General features: G+C 36.3%; 1 protein-coding gene across 1 annotated transcript in view; it reads left to right on the top strand.

Annotated features, from left to right (window-relative positions):
• YEATS2 (YEATS domain containing 2) overlaps nt 1-19537 on the top strand; it is a 38412-nt gene extending 18875 nt beyond the window's left edge. The window contains exons 18-32 of the mRNA XM_026701268.2: nt 1209-1370; nt 1908-2011; nt 2425-2586; nt 3996-4169; nt 4881-5079; nt 6256-6387; nt 6788-6886; nt 8251-8362; nt 9097-9170; nt 11153-11232; nt 12104-12302; nt 13003-13229; nt 14123-14197; nt 14865-14938; nt 18308-19537. Coding sequence (XP_026557053.2) covers nt 1209-1370; nt 1908-2011; nt 2425-2586; nt 3996-4169; nt 4881-5079; nt 6256-6387; nt 6788-6886; nt 8251-8362; nt 9097-9170; nt 11153-11232; nt 12104-12302; nt 13003-13229; nt 14123-14197; nt 14865-14938; nt 18308-18416 — 1982 coding nt within the window. The 3' untranslated portion in view covers nt 18417-19537. The remainder of the gene's footprint in view (nt 1-1208; nt 1371-1907; nt 2012-2424; nt 2587-3995; nt 4170-4880; nt 5080-6255; nt 6388-6787; nt 6887-8250; nt 8363-9096; nt 9171-11152; nt 11233-12103; nt 12303-13002; nt 13230-14122; nt 14198-14864; nt 14939-18307) is intronic.
• The last annotated feature ends 2352 nt before the right edge of the window (nt 19538-21889 follow it).

The following is a 21889-nucleotide window of genomic DNA, read 5'->3' as shown; positions in this document are numbered from 1 at the left end:
GTATTAATCTAGTAATAGCCCTAGTTTCTTGAAATCAACCTAGGTAGCCCAGCTAACTGGATAAGTAATGAACTGATTAATTAATTACATCAATAAAGTAAGTTATTGAATACTCTGGTGAGCTTTCCATCATAAAATTGTACCCCATGTCCATTTCAGTTTTTTTCAGATATGTTGAATACTAACTTCCAGAACTGCCTATAGATTCAACACCACTAGGGGACGCTAGGTTGGAAAACCTGGTCTGAGTAGGATGCATCAAATGAATCGTCACCATGTAGTTCTTCCAAGCTATAGATCGGGGTCTCCAACCTTGCAACTTTAAGCCTGGCGGATTTCAACTCCCTGAATTCCCCAGCTAACAAAGCTGAAGTCCGCCAGGCTTAAAGTTGCCAAGGTTGGAGACTCCTGTAACAGATTACTGTCAAAAACCCAATAAATAAAAGCATTGGACTACATTTAAAAATGTATAAGCTGACTTGCATTCATATTCCTTGCTCTTACCCTTGTAAATCCTCTTCAGAAAATTTGTCAACTCACAGACAAGTAGAACAGAGTAGGAAATCCATTTCTCCAGTGATGCATTGATACTGAAAAGCTGTTAGCTGACTGTGTATCCAGAATTGATTTGTTTTGTTTTGCTATATAATATTGTAATACAGTACATTCTTCAGTTTTTGTTCTCTTTTTCATCCAGTACAAACATATTGCGCTTTCTTGTACAATATCATGTAGTCTTTCTTTTTTGTAACTTCCTTCATCTTCAGAAATTCTGCTGATTTTCATTCCACTTTCCTAAATTTTCTGTTTGCACAAGGAAATTGCATGAAATATATTCTTTTCTTATTATCTACAAGCCATCTTAAAGCCTTTCCTCTGTATGCACTGTATTGAATGATAGCAGCTAGATTCTTATTTTTCTGCAGCTAATTAGAGACTGAATTCTTTCTACAGAAAGGGTATGGCTCTCATATCCCTAATGAGTATATATCACCTTTCATTTTACCAAAACATAATTTTTAGTCAATAAATACAAAGTAGAATAAAATCCAATAATAAAAAGTAAACGAATCCAATCATAAATACTACATAACCATAGTTAAGAAGTTGGAACATTTTTGGAAGAATTGTGCTGTGGTACTTAACGTTTTGTTGAAAGAGGATGATCTCTGAAAATCTTAATGCATTTTTTTTTCTTTTCCTTCTAGTTATGGCAACATTGCAATTACCAGCCACTAATTTAGCCAATTTGGCAAACTTACCTCCTGGCACAAAATTGTACCTTACTACAAATAGCAAGAACCCATCTGGGAAAGGAAAACTGCTACTTATACCTCAAGGAGCTATTTTGCGAGCCACAAATAATGCCAGTTAGTATTACACAAAAGAAAAGTAACATATTAAATGTGATGACAAGTAATGGGTGGGATCCTTGGTACTCTCTGAGCTGGGTGGTTTTCTTGCAAATGTTTTATTAGCAGACTATGTAACATCACAGTGCAACTGCATATCGCAGGAATATCTAGGTTTTTTTTAAGGCAGATAGCATTCTCTGAAACACAGATATATTAAAAATGCTTTATGAAAGGAAGAGCTTCTGCTAGCAAGGTGGAAATCAACCATTCTCAGATTAGAAAGAAATGTTATATAAACATAGACCAGATTGCTGTGAGTCATAGGGATGGATGGATGGACTTATAAATGTCCTTTTTGTGTACAATGAAACTTTATAGCAATCCATTTTGAGTCTGTATTGCTTCTGCTATTAGCTAACTACTGAATTTGTGATTGAGTTTCTGAAGAGTAGATATATTTCAGGACATACTGGGTAATCCGATAGTAGAGCTAAAATAAACAGGATTTGGTTGTGTGGTATTTATAACTGGCTATCTTGTTGGATGTTCCAGATCAGCAGTTAAGTTCTTCAGGAAGTAGCGGAACGCAGGGTGCTAGCAGTGGTGTGTCCCAGCATCTCACCTACACATCCTATATCCTCAAACAAACCCCACAGGTTAGTCCACATTACAAATATACATATACATATAGAGAGAGGAGGGAGAAGGAGGAAGGGGTGGTTAGCCTAAACATTAGATAACTACAAGTGGATCAATATTCTGATGTGCTGAACTATAGTTTACATCACGCACACATATATAGGTTGACTGGAGAAGATGGTTAACATATGATAGTAATCTTTTGTCTAAGTGATTTGAGGCTACTACTTTTTGCTATGTTAACTGACATAATTTCTTAAGTTTTTTTAAAAATAGAATCTGATAGACACTACTTAAAAGTAGTATTGTGATATGACCCTGACTAATTTTAATTGGAACTAGAAAAGGAAAACAGTTTAGTTTCACAATTTAAGGGACAATGGCTATAATGTATTATGTCTTCAATGCAGATATTAATTTTTTGGTGCAGGGCACTTTTTTAGTTGGCCAGCCACCTCACCAGACTACAGCAAAGCAGGTGACATCAGGGACTGTTGTCCAAGGTAATACAAGTGCTGGAACATCATCTTCCCAAGGACAGCAAGCTCTGAAAGTTATAACTGGACACAAAACTGCCACCTTATTTGCACAGGTAACTGGTGCTTGATTTGGATGCTGGTTGTTTTAGATACTCCCAAAAGACTTAATGCAAAGTGCAACTGTTTTGCATTCTGTAGCAAGTCACTTCTGTATTTTATGGAAATGTATTAATGTATCTTTTAGAAGCCTGGTTAATAAAACAAATGTCTGAATGATTGATTTTAATATATACATGTACATCATCAATAATGTATGAATACTAATCTGTATGCCTGAACGGTTAATTTTAATACATTTTTCAGTTGGGCAAGACAGGTCTTAAGAAACAGAATGAAAAACTCTGAAAAGTTGTTTTGGTTTTGTTCATTTTATTTTTGTTGTTGCTATTAAAAACCTCCATATATCCATAAAATATTTAAGTTCTCCATGAGATATTTATGCAGTATATTTCAGTTAAACTCACCCATTTCTATTTTCAAATGAAAATGCTTGAAAAAGAACTGTGACAGGCCAATGGTTTGAACAATGGACAATAGAGAAGGAGAAAGCCGTGCTGAACCTTTTCCTCTCATACAGTTTTTCAACAGTAAACAATGTCCCTTCCAAATTTCCCCTTAATGGAAAAAGAATATGAGGAAGGGAATTTGTAGTAGAAAGACAAATGGGCAAAATATCAGCTCAGCCTTTCCCAATTTGAGTGGCAACTAGAACTTTTGGGAGTTATAGTTCAACACAGTTGGGAGAAGCTGGATTAAGAAACCTTGTTACCTTCAAATATCTAAAGAGCTGTTACATAAAAAGGAAGTACATTTCTTCTCTACTGAGAGTGCAGGACCAGAACAAATGGGTTAAAAGTACAAAGAAACATGTTCAATTTAGATTTTAGGAGAAACCACCTAGCTATATGAACTGTTAGACAGTGGAACACACTGAAAAATGAAGAAGTAATTCTTCACTGAAAAATTCTTCAAACACAGAATGGAGGATCATCTATCAGAAAGGCTATAAATCCTGAATTGTGTAGGGAATTGACTGCTAATGGCCTTTCCAACTCTTGGATCTTATTCTTAATCTTCCAAATCCCTATTTCATTGAAATAAACAGTTCATAACATACATTTTTATGTGATTCCTATTTTGACTGAAAAGGAAAGGATCCAATTTTAACACAGCCCTAGAGAATGTTTCTTTTATCCCCTGATTTAATAGCATGTGGCATTCAAAAAAAGTACCCTGAGATACAAACCAGCACTTTTAACCCTTTATAACAATTTTCACTTATTCTTCACAAACTCTGTTCCTGATATCTTTATAATCTAGAAGATATAGCAAAATTGAACACCTGCATATATACGGAGGTTTTGTTTAAAATATCATGAATGTTTGTATCTTTTCTATTCTACTCGTTGTATCTGCTTTATAAAAATATTGTTTCTATTTTAATTCATTTACAAATTTAAAGGCAGGTTCAGGTGGGCAAGCTTCAGTCATGAAAATATCAGATAATACACTGAAATCATTACCGGCATCATCACAGCTCTCAAAACCCGGCACCACTGTGCTGAGAGTATCAGGCGGAGTGATCACTGCAGCAACAACTTCAGCTGTGACACTTGCGTCAAATGGTGTTCTCCAGGTGAGGTCCAGTATTGGTTAATTTGCATGTCAGGCTTCAGGTGTATTACAAAATTATTATGCAAGAGTAGAATCCACTTCTTACTCCCTGGAAATCAAAGTTACTTAAATGTTGAGGATCCATCCTGCTGTGTGAAAAAAATGTTAGCATTTACAAAAGACCTTTGGCACACTTGCCCTCATACTATATTTATGGAAAATGTTTTTGCATTTAATTATTTTGATTTCCTCCCTTTTTTGTTCATTGTACTCAAGAAAGGGTCTGTTGGGTTCCCAGACAGGGTCCTATGCAGACTATAATTTGCTGTAGTCTTTTATAGCTTAATTGAGGTGATTACATCAGAAGACTTCAGACTATGTCCTGGCATTAAACCTATGCAAAAAATGTTGCCAGAAGGAAGAAAAAAAAATAGTCCCTTTTCATTCTTGTAAAAAGGGGCTTGTAGTGGAAATGCAGAGGTGCTTAATAAAAAGTAGAGAAGTTTATGAAATCTTGAAACGTGACAATGCACTATGAAAATACTGTAAATGCTATATACAATAGAGGTGAACCTCTTGGTTTTCTAACTCTCAACTAAAAATACTGTATATGCATAGCTTAGGAATAATTAATTCATAATTTGTTTAGCATATTTTTTCTTTTATTTTCTTTATTGGATCATTAAGCTGAAAAATGTGTTTTCCGCTCTCCCTGATTTTTTTTTTAACACAGCAAGCAGACAGTGCAAGCTCTAGTTCCCCTTCATCGGCAGGCCCCATGGTGAAGACATCTGGGCAGCAACAGCAGGTTGTTGGCAATCATGGGCAAGCAACATCAGTTGCACCTAATAAAACAAGTTCCTCCACAGTTGTAAGCATTGCTTCCTGGGTCACCACCCCAGCACCAGCATCCACAAAAACTGCAGTATCAGGTAATCAAGAACTAAAAGATCAAAATTAGTCAATGGGATACTTTTATCCAAACTAAACACAAAACCAACTGGTGTATGATCTGAAATATATACAGGTGCGAGCTTTACTTGGGTTAATTGATTCAAAAAAAAATATTGTAGAAACTCAAGCATCAATTCTTGAACAAGACTGATGCCTAGTCGAATATAACATTTTGTTAATTGGACATGTTGTTCCCCAAATATCAGCTCATGCAGTTCCATCAGATTCTGCAATCTCTTAAACACTAAGATTGACATTCTCTTAAATGTGGATCCTGGAGAGCCCATTGGTTTTCTGATAAACTCTTGGAGTTTAAGCAGGACAAGATCTACTCAGGAAACAGAGTGAAATCAATTGAGCCAAATGTCTATGGAGATTCTCAGACATCCAGGTCATGGTTGTCCCAAAGGTAGTCTTTCAAAAGGCAACTGGACTTTGTTTTTCCTTGAAGATGTTTTAGCTTCTTGGGTGAGAAGCAAAACCTCAATCTCGTCAAATAATCAGATCTTACCTTGTGCAAAATGGGAATCCATTTATCAATATAAAAGGATCAGGAATCCCTGGTGGTTCTCTTGGATCTCTCAGTAGCCCTTAATACCAGTTTTGGACATTTTTGGGGTATTGGGGAGTGGAAGATATGATATTCTAATTCTACAATATCCAGTTGGTCTTGGTAGGAGGGCAGAGATCTAGCACTAGATCAGTGGTGGTATTCTACCAGTTCGGCCCGATTCTAGTGTACCAGTAGTGCCAAAGAGCAGCGGACTGGTTCTCTCCAACGCTCTACTGTTGGGCCCACCCGCCCACACAGTCTCCCATATTGACCTTTATTCCCTGTTTTTGAAGCACAGCTGCTTTGCGCAGCACAGCAGATTGCTGCACGTCAGCTGCTGAAGCAACAGGGAGAGTGCAGGATTGCAGGAGGTGAGTCGGAAAGCCTCTGTGCCTACGCAAAGTGCATGTTTGGTGCACATGCAAAGTGTGCGCACTTGCAAAGTGCGCTCACCAAGCCACACCCACTGAAGTGGTAAACTTTTTTGTAACACACCACTGCACTAGACCTAGTTCTCCATACTGATACATAGATAGGAGAGCTTCCTTTTTATCTTGTGTGAAAAGAAGAAATAATTCATTTTAAAACATTTCCAATGTAGGGTTGCTAAAGATCCACTCCAACCAGAACAGCCCACAACAGGCTGTTTTGACAGTACCCAGCCAACTCAAACAACTTGGTGTCAGCAATGCTTCTGGAGGAGTCCAAACTATACTGATGCCTGTGAACAAAGGTAGGATGTAATTAAAAAGATATTGCCTAAATCTTCTTTTCAATATTGCAGGCTTCTCTGTGCTTTCTGGATATATTGCACTGCAAAGAATTTGAAACCTTTGGCTCTAGTGGCGAGCAGACTTTATAAATTGTCTGGAGCACAGCACTTGGTGTTGGGTATATCACATCCTGTTGACATTGATAACTAATACACACTTGCAATTTTAATGCCCAGTATTATCATTATTAAAACCAACACCAGATTATGCAAAATAGTGAAGACATCGTTTGTGAGATCCACAAAAAATCAGCCATCACTTTCTGCTAAAATTATTGAAGTCATTTAGCAACAAAAATGAAAAAAGTGTTAAAAGTGAAGCATATTTGTCTACATTACCAATATTCCTTTTCTCTTTCAGTGATACATTCGCTTTCTTCCAGCAAACCAACTGCTGTTACACCGATGACTACAACTAGTGTAGTTATCCCAAGCACTCCTGATTTGACGGTTACAAAAGGTAGAATTGCCCATTGTCATAATGAAGCCTTGAAAATGTCTATATGCTTATCCACTATTCATGGCATATATAAGAAATTTATAATAGTTGTTTTGGGGGAATTAGTCAGTGGGATTATGCAAAGCATTCCAAAGTACTTTGCAAAGTGCATTGATATCAGAAGAATATAAATATATCCTGGAGATTCTCAATCATCCAGATCATAGTTGTCTCAAAGGTGTTTTTTTTTTTTCAAAGAAAAAAGTCCAATTGCCTTTTGAAGAAAAGCACCTTTGAGATATCAACAGAGTCCCACTTCTTGAAATAGCATTAAAGGGTTTGATGTGGCTGCTTCGGAGGCTTTCTCTGGTTGTGTGTGCATATACCTCTGCAAATACTTTCATTGGCACCACCAGCGAACTGAATATACCTGCATACCTACTTGCTCAGATAGCCAGGATTATCTAAACTAAGGAAGTTGCTTCACTTGCACCTTTGCACTTAATGGAAGTGCCCCTTTCAAATGCTTTTTATTAGCCATCAGCTGTGCCACAGTATGATTATGTAAGTGAAGAAGGATTCAGGTGATAAAACATTTAGCTTGATGAAAGTATTGACATGAAGAAATGTTTTTTGGCATCTCTAAAAGTATAATGGTATTTCACTTGGGGACCAAAGATAGTACTACACAAAAAGCAGCAACCCAAAATAATAGGTTTTGAAATGTAAATCTTTTACATTGTATTTTTTCCTGCCATCCAGTTACACTTACAGTTACTGCTCTGTGAGGGAGATATAGGTGGTTCCAAAATCTGTTTGATTGATGGTTGACAAAGAAGTCAATACATAATATTTTATTGTGGTGCCAGGATTCCTCTTTAAAATCTCTGCTTTCCTCCTTCAGAAAAATTACAAACGGTCCTCGACTTACAATAATAGTTGAGCCCAAAATTTCTGTTGCTAAGCGAGACAGTTGTTAAGTGAATTTTGCTCCATTCTATGACTTTTTGTACCACAGTTGTTAAGTGAATCACTGTAGTTGTTAACTTAGTAATATGGTTGTTAAGTGAATCTGGATTTCCCATTGACTTACTTTGTCAGATCACAAAAGGTGATCACATGATTCCCAAGACACTGCAATTCTCATAAATATGAACCAGTTGCCAAGCATCTGAATTTTAATCATGTGACTATGGGGATGCTGCAACTTGTTAGTGTGAAAAACAGTCATAAGTTTGTTTTTTCAGTGTCACTGTAACTTCGAACAGTCACTAAATGAACTATTGTAATTTAAGGACTAGTAGTTTTTCTTCCTACTTGTCTGAAATAGAAGACTTTCATTTGCCTAACAAATGTTTTTAAAGATATTCTATTATCTTTTAAAGTGAAGCTGGAGCCTGATGCAACAGGGCAAAGCTGCAGTATTCCAGTCTCTCAGGATGCTCAGGCAACAATAAAAACAGAGGAAAGTTCAGAACTTGGAAATTATTCCATTGGGTAATTATCTTTGTGAAATTAAAATAACCTACTACAGGAGCAATGGCTGTTGTAAAATATGGGTTATATTGTGAGCCACTTGAATTTGTTGGGAGTTCATCCCTATTAATGTTGAAATGAAATTTCTTCAAGAGAATTATTTTAATTTGGTTTAATCCAAGCAATTGAGATTTTATAGTGGATATTGGATAGATCAAGAGTGTATTAAAGTAAAATACTTCACAGATGCACATTAAAATTACACTGATCAGTTTTCACATCAGTTTCAGTGGATATACTGTATTTTAGATGCAGCACTGGAACCATAAGAACTAGTTATCTTGTTTGTTCAGATTTATCTTTGTCTCAAACTTTAAGGTTAAGAGCCATATCAAGCTATATATATATATAGCTATAGAACCTGCATGCCAAATTACAGCAGCATAATTTCCTATTTTAAAAGAAGCTTATAACTTTTTCTTTATTTCATATCAAGTTTGTGTAGGCTTAACACTGCCCTCCTCTTGGAAAAAAAATGTAAAATACAAAATGTAAAAGCAGAGAAAGGTTTGAAACTATTTGTCCAAACAAATCATTGTCTTTATGTACACAGAGATTTCCCTTTGTGATCTATAGGCAGTAATACAGCAGTATCTGCAAATGCATGCTCTTTGTGCAGTAGAAGCAGTGTAAAAAGCACTGTACTGTCCTATAAATAAATTCTATATTAAATGCTACCCCTTTGTTTTGTACAGGGAAGAATATTTAGACAACCTCCCGCAACTTTTGACAGCAATTGTGAAGAAAGTTCCATTAATTGCTGAGAGAAGTAATGAGAACATTGTTTAACTGTCACTTTTTAGTGTAATATGCTAAGTATGGTCATTAATCCATCTGCCTGCATTTTCTGTAGAGCAGTGTTTCTCAAAATGGGTGAAACTGCCCCCTAATAGAAGGTGTTTGCATCATCAAGAGGGTTGTTAGACACTAAGGGGGCAACAGGAGCATTAGCAAGGGGGTGGCATAAGAAGCAATGAGGATTGTAATCATAGGCTTACTCAGAACTTACCTATCAAACTTTATTAAGTGCATAAAACTGTAAACATTAATTTCGATAATTATAAATACATCAAACTTTAGAATGCTTGAGATATTTTGTGGCTTTGATCACATGTTAATCATGGAAAAATCTCTTACATTTTCCTGTTTTTATATATCTATTTTTTCATGTCAAGATTATTTCAGCTAGCTGAGTTCCATATCTTTTCCTCAACATTTTTTTAAATGTTTAGCTAAATGTCCTATTCTGCCCAGAATACATGAGGGCAGTGAATTACAATAATGCTGATTGATTTCAGTTTCAACCATCAGAACACTAGTTTCCATTTTCTTGTTCCACTTACAAACCTAGTATTGTTCTTTAATTCTGAAGAATAACAAGCATTCAGAAAGTACTCCCATTTTTGCTAATATTCTGAAAGACACCAGAGACAGTCTAGCATTTTTAAGTCTCCTCTTTATGAGGAATGGGAATGGGAAACTAGTATTCTTGAAATCAAAATGTCCGATGTAATATTGCAGGCAAACTCTGCCCCTAGCCTGGAGTTTGATCTGGACGGGGCTCAAGGTTGACTCAGCCTTTCATCCTTCTGAGGTCGGTAAAAAGAGGAGCCAGATTGTTGAGGGCAGTATGCAAATAATGCTTCTACATTGTAAGCCACGCAGAGTGAGGTAAAACACTATGGGGCACAGAATATGCCTAAATGCTGTTGCTATTGAACTCTCAGGTTTAATCTGGTCCATGAGACCAGTCTCTCTGACTCAAAGGATTTAAAAGAGATTCCTGTCCCACTTTGATCTGCTTTTTGCCATACAGGAGAACTAAAAGGATAATAGTTTTCTGTAGTCTACTGGGTTATGCAGTGCTTTGTAAGTGATTTAGAGAAGGTGATTTGGAATATGCAGGAGCAAAGACATAGCACCTAACTATATCTGTTTGATGCAATCATTTCTTTTTCCTTGGGAATAGATAGCTGTCCTCTGTTGCTGCTAGGTGAGCTCGAGAAATTATGTAGCTTCAAAGAGATTACAGATTAAAGATTACAGATTACAGACATGTATTAATACATTTGCAGCATTAAGTTTCCTGAGCACCTTGTTGAAATCACATATGAAGCACAACATATTCTCTGTAAAAAAATACATTATGAAAACTCTTAGCCCAAATCCAACTCCTGATTTTTGCAATGTTACCTAGATAAGCTGTATCTTAACCATGAGGAAAGAGCTGCTGAGTATTCAGCTATGACTGGCTTTATTTTCATCCACATGAAATACATAAAATAGGTGTTTAATAGCAATTGGCACTTTATATGCTGAGACTTGGTATTCCTGAAATAAACAAACCAATTTGTGTACTGAGTTTTCATACTGGGGTTCATTCAGGATACTGCTTTTCCCTTCTCCAAATCAGTTCTAATTTGTTTCTCAGCTGTTTTTTATGCTCCATTTTTCTGAATAGTTCCAAAAGGTTAGAAAATTGAGTTATGTCACAAACACCACCCCTGATATTTACCTGTAGTTCAGATAGCTATGGTAATACCTCTTAGTGTTGTTTCTAGTATCTGTTTTAACTCAGAGTTAAAGGCTTTTCAATTTTTCCATAATAAGGCCCAATTTATTAATAAGCAGCATATTTTGATTTAAACTATTTTCCGATAAGATGTTTAAAAATAGCTTCCCATATAATGTATTAATTTCTATGGTTATCAAAAATTAAAGTTTTTGGTGTTCCTTTCTCTGCTTTTTTAGCTGAGGATGCCAATCCTTTCTGTGCCAGTTCTGTGGAACAATATTATAGCTGGAATATTGGAAAACGAAGAGCTGCTGAGGTAATTTTAATGTATTCTATAAAGCTGAATTTCAGCCTCAGGGAAAGGTATGACTGAAAGCTGTTCCTCAGAAATCTGGTGGTTTTTAAAATCCCTAGAAATCATTAAAAAATTATTTCTTGCATTTAATACGTAGCCATTTTTGCAGAGATTTACTACTACTTGTCTAAATAAAATGTAACTGAACTTAAAGTTCCATATCGTATTAACATCATGCAATCCAGATCTTTTGTGTGACAAAATAGCAACTTTTCCCCCAATGTTGCCTTTATGTTGTTATACTTCCAAGAGTTTTTAAATTTGCTTTTAATGTCTCTTTTCTGCTTGACAAAATGACACTTCTGTTGTGAGCACCATGATGAAAAATGAGGAAGCATTCCATGAAATATTGTGCTGTCCTCTGATGTAACAAATTGAAAATGAAAAATTGAATTTGCCCTAAAAGTTTTCAATTCCTGAGCTTTTAGAAGCATAAAAGTATAACTGTTTATTTGATGTTATTTTTGTTCTTATTTATTAGATGTATATAATAATGTGCTCTATTTTAGAGCCACAAAGACAAAATATAGAATGGCTAGAAGAGTGAGATCATCTATTAAGAGAAGTCATCTGTTTAGAACAATTTCACATGTGTACCCAGACATATGCACACATGTTCTATTGTTGCTGTATGTCACTTTGACAAGCAGCAGTAGAGGATCACCTGGTCACCATCTGGGAGATAACAGTTATCTACAGTCTTTTATTTAGCTCTTTCAATGCACCAGATCCATTAATATAAAAAATTATAATGTAACTACTGTATAATGAAAGATACAAATATTTGATTCTGTTTAACTCTTGGTTTTCTTCTTCCTTTTTTCATCTGCAGTGGCAAAGAGCCTTGACAATACGGAAAGTCCTTCAAGAGATCATAGAAAAGTATCCTAAATTTCACAGTATTGTGCCTCTGAAAACAAAGCAGGTTGTACACTGGTGTCGCTTCCATGGCTATACACCACCTGATCCAGAAGCTTTTAAGAATGAGGATTCCATAGAGGATGTGCTGACACAAATAGACAATGAACCAGGTAAAGAGTCTAATTTTAGAACCTCGAAAGGTTTATTTTGGCATAATTTGCAGAATGAAAATAAATTATAGGATTAGGTTTATATCTTTGTCTCCTGAATCAGTTTTGCCTGCATGATTCAATATGTGTTTCTAAGACCATGTATAAAAATGCTATATTTAACAGTGTTCCTATAAAGTGGGGGATTGTCTTCTTTGTGGAGCTATTTTTATTATTTGGAACTGGTTTGGAGAGGTTCAGGAGAAATGAGTAAATGACTCAATGAATGAGTCAGTGAATGAATCAATAAATGAAATAAATGTTATTGTGGTCCCAAAATAAAGGAAATATAATAAACAGATTTTATTTAAACCCAGTGGTATGGACTTCTCATACTGTAGTTGTCAGGGACATGTTAATAGTCTTATTAGTGACTGTTACATAAACAGAAATAGATATACATTCATACTTTATTGAATTAAGTGTGCTCCATTTCTTGAACCCCAAAACTAACAATTCTGAATTTACAAATATTTTTGTAGTGGTTTCTCTTTTGATATAATGATTGAAACTTGAGAGATATATGGATAGTAGAAGATTGGGAGTTTAGGTTTCTGATCGTAGCAACTAAATTTGTTTTATTTGCAATGACCTGCATGTCACTTTATATAAATTATTTGCCAATCCTGTCTTCTGTGTCTAATTGCTTTACATGGAAAAGAATGCTTATCTTCTTATACCACTGGGGAGGAGATGTGTCGAAAGCTTATAGAACTACAGCAGCTCCTTAAACAAGAATCTGACAATGATGAGGAAGTGGACATTCTTAACATTACTGAACCTCTGAAAATAAACATTAAAAAGGAACAGGAAGAGACACAAGAAGAGGCTAAATTCTACTTAGCACCACAGTCTGCATCTGAGTTTGTGCGTGAGACTGCTCAACAGGTAAATAAAATAATTTTTAAAAAATAACTTTTTCATTATCTTGAGGTTTTTAGAGCGTAATATATGTAATATTTAGAATGGTTACACATTGCCTTACCTTTCTCTTCAACAAGCAAGAAGGTCTTGAATACTCTTTTATAGTTTTGTTGCCCAGTTGCTTTCATAATTGCTAATAAATCTTCAATTCTAGGATCACTTGATGCAGAACTGTCATCAGACTTAAAACCCCAGCTAAGCACTCAAACATTCTTCTATAATTAGCATTATCTGGACCCCAAAGCAATTGGTTCAAATTCTTACCTGGGGGAAATAGAGGGGACTGCCTGCTGTTGCATTAAAAACAGCAAATGTTGACTTTGAAATTGCATAAGCCTCCTACCTTTTTATAATAATTTTAGTCCACCTAAAGTGCCAAAGTTGCAAGATTCTTTCCAGAAGTTAAAGTAGAACCAAATATAACTCATCTTATGTGCAGGAACACATTCATGCATGTGCAAATGCACACAAACACACACAATTCTATATCTATTTAGTGATTCTTCACTTTACAAATTCAGAATCCTATCTTAAATATTTATAAAATCTATCAGAAATATTTAGGAAGTGTAATTTTAAAGCAGCCCAGTACTAGGCACCAGAAGAAAAACTTTTTGCTATTTTTGCAAATTATAATCCAATTCTAAGCATTTTGTACAGCAAGTTTATTAAGGATATAGCTTTAAAGTTTCAGAACAAAATGCTAATTTTCTAAAGATTACAGTTCTATAAACAATAGGCATAGTCTATGCCTATTGTATTTTAAGTGTAACTTTTATCACCAGTTCTAAGAGTTATGTTAACTTCTAAAGGAGGTACATGTATGTGAAGTTAATTATGAACATATTATCTCATAGGTAGGGATTTCCTTTCCGCCTGTGGAACTTCATAAAAATATATATGCTTTTATAATAGAAGATATGATTTTAAAGGTAAGCTATTAACAAAATTCTCAGTGTTAAAGTCTTAATCATAGACAAATTAAATACAGAGGTTTAACTTAAGCTATAAAAGGTATTGGCTACAGGTAGAGCAAGGTGATAATAGTGTCTTGTGGTATATTTATTTTAATAATAATTTATAATTTATTGAATGTATCAAGCTGTCAAATCAAATGCTCAAAGTAGCACACAACAATACTGTGAAAATAGTAATACAAAACCAAATGCAGAGATACAATACATTGTGGGAGGAATATAAATTTTTTCCACAATCTAACTGACCAGTTGGGATTAGACAGTTGGAAGTTAGACAATTGCTGGACTTTTGCACCTGGTATTGGGAAAGCCAGCTTTTTAGAGCTTTTCCAGAGGGCAGTTTGACTGGGAGTAGACAAACCTCCAGGGTATGGTATTCCAGCAGGTAGGTGTAGAAGCAGAAATAGAGAAGAAACCATTTTACTTGATGGGATCCAGAACTTTCTCAACGTTATATTTCTGAAATTGTAGAACAATTTGAAGAAATGCACTGTAGGTTACTTTGGTAAATAAGTTTTAGTTTATACACAGGATTCTGAGGTATGAAATATTCTAAAATATGTCCTGTTACTTAAAACATCCATATTTACATTATTTATTTCTGAAATGAATTCTACAACAGGCTACAGAACAGTTGGTCAGTGACATTCTAAGAGAAGCACTGGCGATTGGCTACCAAGCAGCTCCTCGGAACAGGTATACTTGTTTAACTTTCACATCTACATTCTAAATACACTGCTCAAAAAAATAAAGGGAACACAAAAATAAGACATCCTAGATCTGAATGAATGAAATATTCTTATTAAATACTTTGTTCATTACATAGTTGAATGTGCTGACAACAAAATCACACAAAAATTATCAGTGGAAATCAAATTTAGCAACTCATGGAGGTCTGGATTTGGACTTACACTCAAAATTAAAGTGGAAAAAAACACAACAGCTGATCCAACTTTGATTGTAATGTCCTTAAAACAAGTCAAAATGAGGCTCAGTAGTGTGTGGCCTCCACGTGCCTATATGACTTCCCTACAACGCCTGGGCATGCTCCTGATGAGGTGGCAGATGGTCTCCTGAGGGATCTCCTCCCACACCTGGACTAAAGCTTCCCCCAACTCCTGGACAGTCTGTGGTGCAATGTGGCGTTGGTGTATGCAGCGAGACATGATGTCCCAGGTGTGCTCAATTGGATTCAGGTCTGGGGAATAGGCGGGCCAGTCCATAGCATCAATGCCTTCGTCTTGCAGGAACTGCTAACACACTCCAGCCACATGAGGTCTAGCACTGTCTTGCATTAGGAGGAACCAGGGCCAACCAACTGCACCAGCATATGGTCTCACAAGGGGTCTGAGGATCTCATCTTACCTAATGGCAGTCAGGCTACCTCTGGCGAGCACATGGAGGGCTGTGCGGCCCCCTAAAGAAATGCCACCCCACACCATTACTGACCGACTGCCAAACCGGTCATGCTGGAGGATGTTGCAGGCAGCAGAACGTTTTCCATGGTGTCTCCAGACCCTATCACGTCTGTCAAATGTGCTCAGTGTGAACCAGCTTTCATCTGTGAAGAGCACAGGGTGCCAGTGGCAAATTTGCCAATATTGGTGTTCTCTGGCAAACGCCAAATGTCCTGCATGGTGTTGGGCTGTAAGCACAACCCCCACCTGTGGACGTCGGGCCCTCATACCACCCTCATGGAGTCTGTTTCTGACCGTTTGAGCAGCCACATGCACATTTGTGGCCCGCTGGAGGTCATTTTGCAGGGCTCTAGCAGTGCTCTTCCTGTCCCTCCTTGCACAAAGGTGGAGGTAGCAGTCCTGATGCTGGGTTGTTGCCCTCCTACAGCCTCCTCCACCTCTCCTGATGTACTGGCCTGTCTCCTGCTAGCGCCTCCATGCTCTGGACACTACGCTGACAGACACAGAAAACCTTGCCACAGCTCGCATTGATGTGCCATCCTGGATGAGCTGCACTACTTGAGCCACTTGTGTGGGTTGTAGACTCCGTCTCATGCTACCACTAGAGTGACAGCACCGCCATCATTCAAAAGTGACCATACCATCAGCCAGAAAGCATAGGAACTGAGAAGTGGTCTATGGTCACCACCTGCAGAACCACTCCTTTATCGGGGATGCCTTGTTAACTGCCTATGCTTTCCACCTGTTGTCTATTCCATTTGCACCACGGCATGTGAAATTGATTGTCAGTTAGTGTTGCTACCTAAGTGGACAGTTTGATTTCACAGAAGTGTGATTGACTTGGAGTTACATTGTGTTGTTTACGTGTTCCCTTTATTTTTTTTGAGCAGTGTATATCTATATTAACTGGCTCAAGGTTGCTCAGTCTTCCATCCTTCCAAGATCGGTAAAATGAGGACCCAGATTGTTGGGGGCAATATGCTGTCTCTGTAAACCACCTAGAGAAGATTGTAAATCACTGTGAAGTGGTATATAAGTCCTATTGCTATTGCTATAATAGAAGAACTAACACAAAGAGGGAAGAATAAAAAGAAAGAGTAGAAGGTGCAGGCTAAGTGCTATTGTTATTGCAATTCTTGAAATAATAAAGATATAAGATATAGTGAGAAAATTGGATGAATACAGTCTGGGCCCTCTTTTTACTAACCTCGGAAGGATGGAAGGCTGAGTCAACCCTGAGCCAGTGAGAATCGAACTGCTGGCAGTCAGCAGAATTAGCCTACAATACTGCATTATAACTACTGTGCAACGACGACACTAAAATAAACAAAAGATAGTTGGCATACCTCTCGTATTCCTTGTATCTCACAGAGTTTTGTTAAATCTTCAGTGACAATTAACAGAATAAAAGAGTTAGAAAGGATCTTGGAGGTCTACTTGTCAAGCCCCAGCTCAAGCAGGGGACCCTATATTGTTTCATTCCTATACCATTCCTATGCCATTATTTGGACTTTCTGTGAAGTATAAATCAATCTTATCCATTTTACAAAGTTCTCTCCAAGGTTCATATCTTCCAATATTCCTACCCTTATTTTGTCATTTTGATTGCCAAATTTTGTTCTGGGAACTGCAAATGAGGTACAAATCCAGATTCCACATTCCCCTGCTTTAGAGAAAATACATTAAAATAGAATAGCACTATTAAATATAGTAGATTTCCAAAAGACTCCTGAACAAGGACAAGATATTGTTTCATGTTTTGGCTCAATCATTTTGTGTTTCGGATTTTATCCTACCTTCTCCCAATATTATGTTAGAAGCTATTTTTGAAACTGAGCAGTTCTTAACAATGGTTTCACTGGCCATAGAAGGGAAAAAACAGGGGAAACATGGAAATGTTGAATAACATCTTCAGATTTCATCCTCAGAAATGGTTTGAAGAGGACTGTTGCTCAGTATAATGCTCATGTTGACCAGTGAAACCATTGTTAAAAACTGCTGAGTTTCAAAAACAGCTTCTAACATAATATTGGGAGAGGGTAGGATAAAATCCCAAACACAAAATGATTGAACCAAAACATGAAACAATATATAGAAATTCCCAGGTTCATCCCTCATTTTTAATTGGTAAGCAATCAGGACAAATGAAAGAAAAGACAAGAATCTGTTATCAGTCAATAACAGATTATATCAATCAAAATAAAACATAACTGGATTTGATATACAGAATAGTTTTACATGATATAACTTTTTTATATTCCTATATGATCTGTTTCAAATATGTGGATAATTTTTAAACTATGTCAATGTAGGACAAAACTATGTCTTAAATAAAGTACTGCTTATATAATTGTAAGGAAGCTGAAAGAGGAATTTAATGATAATTGAAGCAATTGTTTATTATGACAACTATAGTGCGCTTAAAGCACATCTTTATTTGCCTGATATTCAAGAAATATTGGAACACAAATCCCTTTATCTGCTGCTCATTGTGACTTAAGAGGAAGTACAATCCAACGAGTCTGGAGGACGTCAAGTTGGGGAAAGTTGGACTTATTCCTGATAAATGTTGTTATTGTTGCTTCATCAAGTAGCATGTAAATGCTTCACAGGTTACATACATTCCATCTGCATTTTCTCTCTGCAGGATTCCAAGAGAGATCACAATGATGAACATTCACCAAGCTATCTGTAACATTCCCTTTCTGGACTTCCTTACAAATAAGCATATGGGAATACTGAATGATGAACAGTGATGTGGACTGAAAAAGCTACATAAAACTTGAATAAATGGCCCAAATTCCTTGTGTTCAGATGCCTGTTTACATTGTTGAGACTAAGTTAACTTGAGTGATACAAATCAATGTTTCAACCAAGTTTTTTTTTATTTTTAAAAATAAAGCATTTTTAAATATTTTTTTAAGAAAACGCTTTTTTAAAAATCAGTTTTAAGTTCACCTGTCAGATATTAGGGGCAGCTGTCTCAAATTATGCTGTGAAAGTTAAAAGATAGCATACCGTGATTTAAGTTGCAGGTTTAGCATGGAAGTTACTTACCACAGAAAATTTTCGGTAATAATTTTGCAGTTTAATATAATTTATGGATATTGATTGGCAGCCTCTGGGATTGAGATTAAGTGGATAAGTATAAGGATAGACTAGTTCAGATATAATACTAAGCTATAGTATTCTGTTGAAAGAACAAGTCTTGCTTTTTTCTAGGTTTGTATACTCTTCTTTAAATGGACATGGTCACAAGGAGTCGTTAGAGCCTTTTGCTGAAATTTGCTATATCATCTTAACTGGAATTAATCATGTTAAAGTAGCAAAACTTTAGGGAATAGGGTGAGATAATTGTCAAAGTTAATTAAAGTGAAATTGATTTCAGATGGTTATATTATATCCTCACTGAGAAGCTTTTGGGATTTAATAGGCTTCCTTTTCAGTTGTATTGTTGTCAGGAAGCTTTCTTTGCTGAAAATAAATCTAAACAAAAAAAATGCTACATGACTTAACCCAGTGATAATATAATAAAAATAACCTGATGATCTGAGTTAGCAAAGCTGCTATTCATAAAATCTTACCTTTTATAATGTGTGGTATTTCAGGTTTGACTTGTAGTTGGCTATATCTTCATTGGAAAGTGAGAGATTTGCTATTTTATTAGACTGATATGTATTATACTATTTTAATTTCATTGAATGAAACAGTCTAATCCTACACCCTAGATTCTTTTTCCTAGAATAGCTCCTTCAAATACTAGAGGACTATTTTTGTTCATGTTGATTACCAGCTTAAACCCTTATCATCATATGTACTATAATGTATAATTGTGTGATATACCTTTACAATAAATTTTCTTTATTAAGTACAATAAGATGGAACTCCTTGGTTTGTTTTATTTACTGGTTACTTGTTTTGTTTATGCTGTTTTCATCTTTATCTTCATTGCATGTTAATTCAGGCTCTGCCATTCCTGTTTCTGCACTAATCTTTTTAAATCTCAGTACTGTTCCCATTTTTATTGAGAGAAGTTAATTTGCAATAGGCAACTTACCCTAAATTGAATTATATGGAAAAATATACTACAAAACTAAAAAATACTCGAAGAAATAATAGTCAGCTTTTTATCTTCATTTTCAGTTTTTAAAGTGAAAGAAGGACTTACAGATTTTTCACTCCCAACTTTCTTACATGAAAAGAGATGGTTGCAGTTTTCATTTTTTCAAGCCAAGCTGCACCATAATATTCAAAACTGTGATTAAAATATAATATGGGAACTGGATTTGACATGCAGGAGTGGGATTCTACCCTGTTTCTCCAACAATACAGCCTCCCCCAATGGGAAGTCCCAGCAGGTTTTATAGGCATGAAATGAAATTAAGCCCCTCCCCCCAAATTAAGGCCTATATTAAAACATGCGAAATGGGGGGAAATGGTGGGGGGGGGGCTGCCATTAGGAAGTACTTTTGTTGCACACCCGGATATAGTGCTGCCTGCGTTGACCCCGATACGAAGTGCCCCACCAACTCCGAGGTCAACATCCAAGCCGTCACTGCCCGCCCGCCCAAAGATGCAAGGGGGGGGAATTAAGTCACCCCCGAAAAGACAGCCTAGCCATTTTTTCGGGGCTCAAAAAAGAATAAGACCCGGCCTTATTATATGAGAAACACGGTACCAGTTCGCACCTATTTGCTAGAACTGGTTGTTAACATTCTAAGCAGTTTGGAGAACTGGTTGTTAGAAGAAATTACTGGCCTAATCCTGTAAGGAAGGCAGGAAGGAAACATTCTGGTGTTGCTTACAGAAACTGCCTCTCCGTTAACCCTTATTACATTCTTGGCAGGACTAGACTTCCTGTCTCAGGAACATCTCTGGAGTTTTTTTCCCCTCCTTTGCTGGTACTTTGCTTGTGTGGAAAGACCGTTCAAAGTTACAATGGCACTGAAAAAAGTGACTTATCAACATTTTTCACACTTACGGCTGTTGCAGCATCCCCACAGTCACAAGAGGCCAGGCGAGGAGACGTGTGTCTCAATGTGAGTGATATTGCGTTGGCCACGCCCAGCCAATAACATGACCACCAAGCCATGCCCACCAACTTAGCCATGCCCACAGAACCAGTTGTTTAAAAATTTGAATCCCACCCGTTGACGTGGTGTGTTGTACTACTACAATACTACATCATAATCATAATTCAAAAAGAGAAAAAACAATATAATTATTAACACAATGCCAGAGCCATTCTCTGGATGAGCCTCTATGATTACCCCTTTTAATAAAGTTTATATGTTATTTTGCATGGCTCCACATTAGAACCATGAGAAGTATAAAAGAAATGCTAAACCAGAGCTATACTTATTGGCTTCACTTTACCTGTAATCCATCTGGTATATTCCATATTAGGCACATGCCGAACACATTCCTTGAAGAAACTGTACACAGAACTCCCTATCTAGCAGAAGTCACCACAGTATTCTGGTGGCAGCAAGGATATAATATTCTGGTAGGAAAGGTTTTTACTGTTTTGTGCTTCTCTAAAATTATTCAGCCTAAATATTGATGTATATGTACATAGTTCAGTCAAATATTCTGTATCTCCTGTGTAGATTAAATATTTATTTCTTTCAAGTTAACAGGCATTTTGTATGCAAGTAATGAACTTTAAGAGCTTTTTTTTTCCCTTTAAAAGCAAGTCCCCCTTGTCAATATTAATTCATACTACCAAATCACAGTGATGGCTGCAGGATGAATATTGCCATAGCAACTACATTCTAGCTTAATAAAATGGCAGGGTGCTTCAATTACCTAAAATATATATTGCATGGGATTAAATAACATGGTTTATTCACATAGTTAGGCTACATATAGACAGTATACCAAAAGTCAGGCCCTACTGTCCAATCAAAACGTTTTATTAATATTGTTTCAGAAAAATATTACCTTGGAAAGTTCAAAAGCATCAAATAATTGCATCAAATAATTAATGAAATGTTTAGAATAAAATGGCAACCAAGTTGAACATTTAATGTAACTTATATAATAAATTGTCTATATGGATAGACTTTTGATACACACTGTATATATTCAACAGTATCTACATTTCCATGAACTTCTGGAACAACTTGTCTCCAGAAGTTATAAATGATCCAACACTGGGAGTTTTTAAGAAGAGACTGGATAACGATTTGTCTGAAATAGTAGTGTTTCCTACCTAAGCAGGGGGTTG

Source organism: Pseudonaja textilis, chromosome 4 (genome assembly GCF_049901715.1).
Source record: "Pseudonaja textilis isolate UNSWEBS1 chromosome 4, rPseTex1.2, whole genome shotgun sequence".
In the NCBI taxonomy this organism is placed as follows: Eukaryota; Metazoa; Chordata; class Lepidosauria; order Squamata; family Elapidae; genus Pseudonaja; species Pseudonaja textilis.
This window is presented reverse-complemented; position numbering and strand designations above follow the sequence as displayed.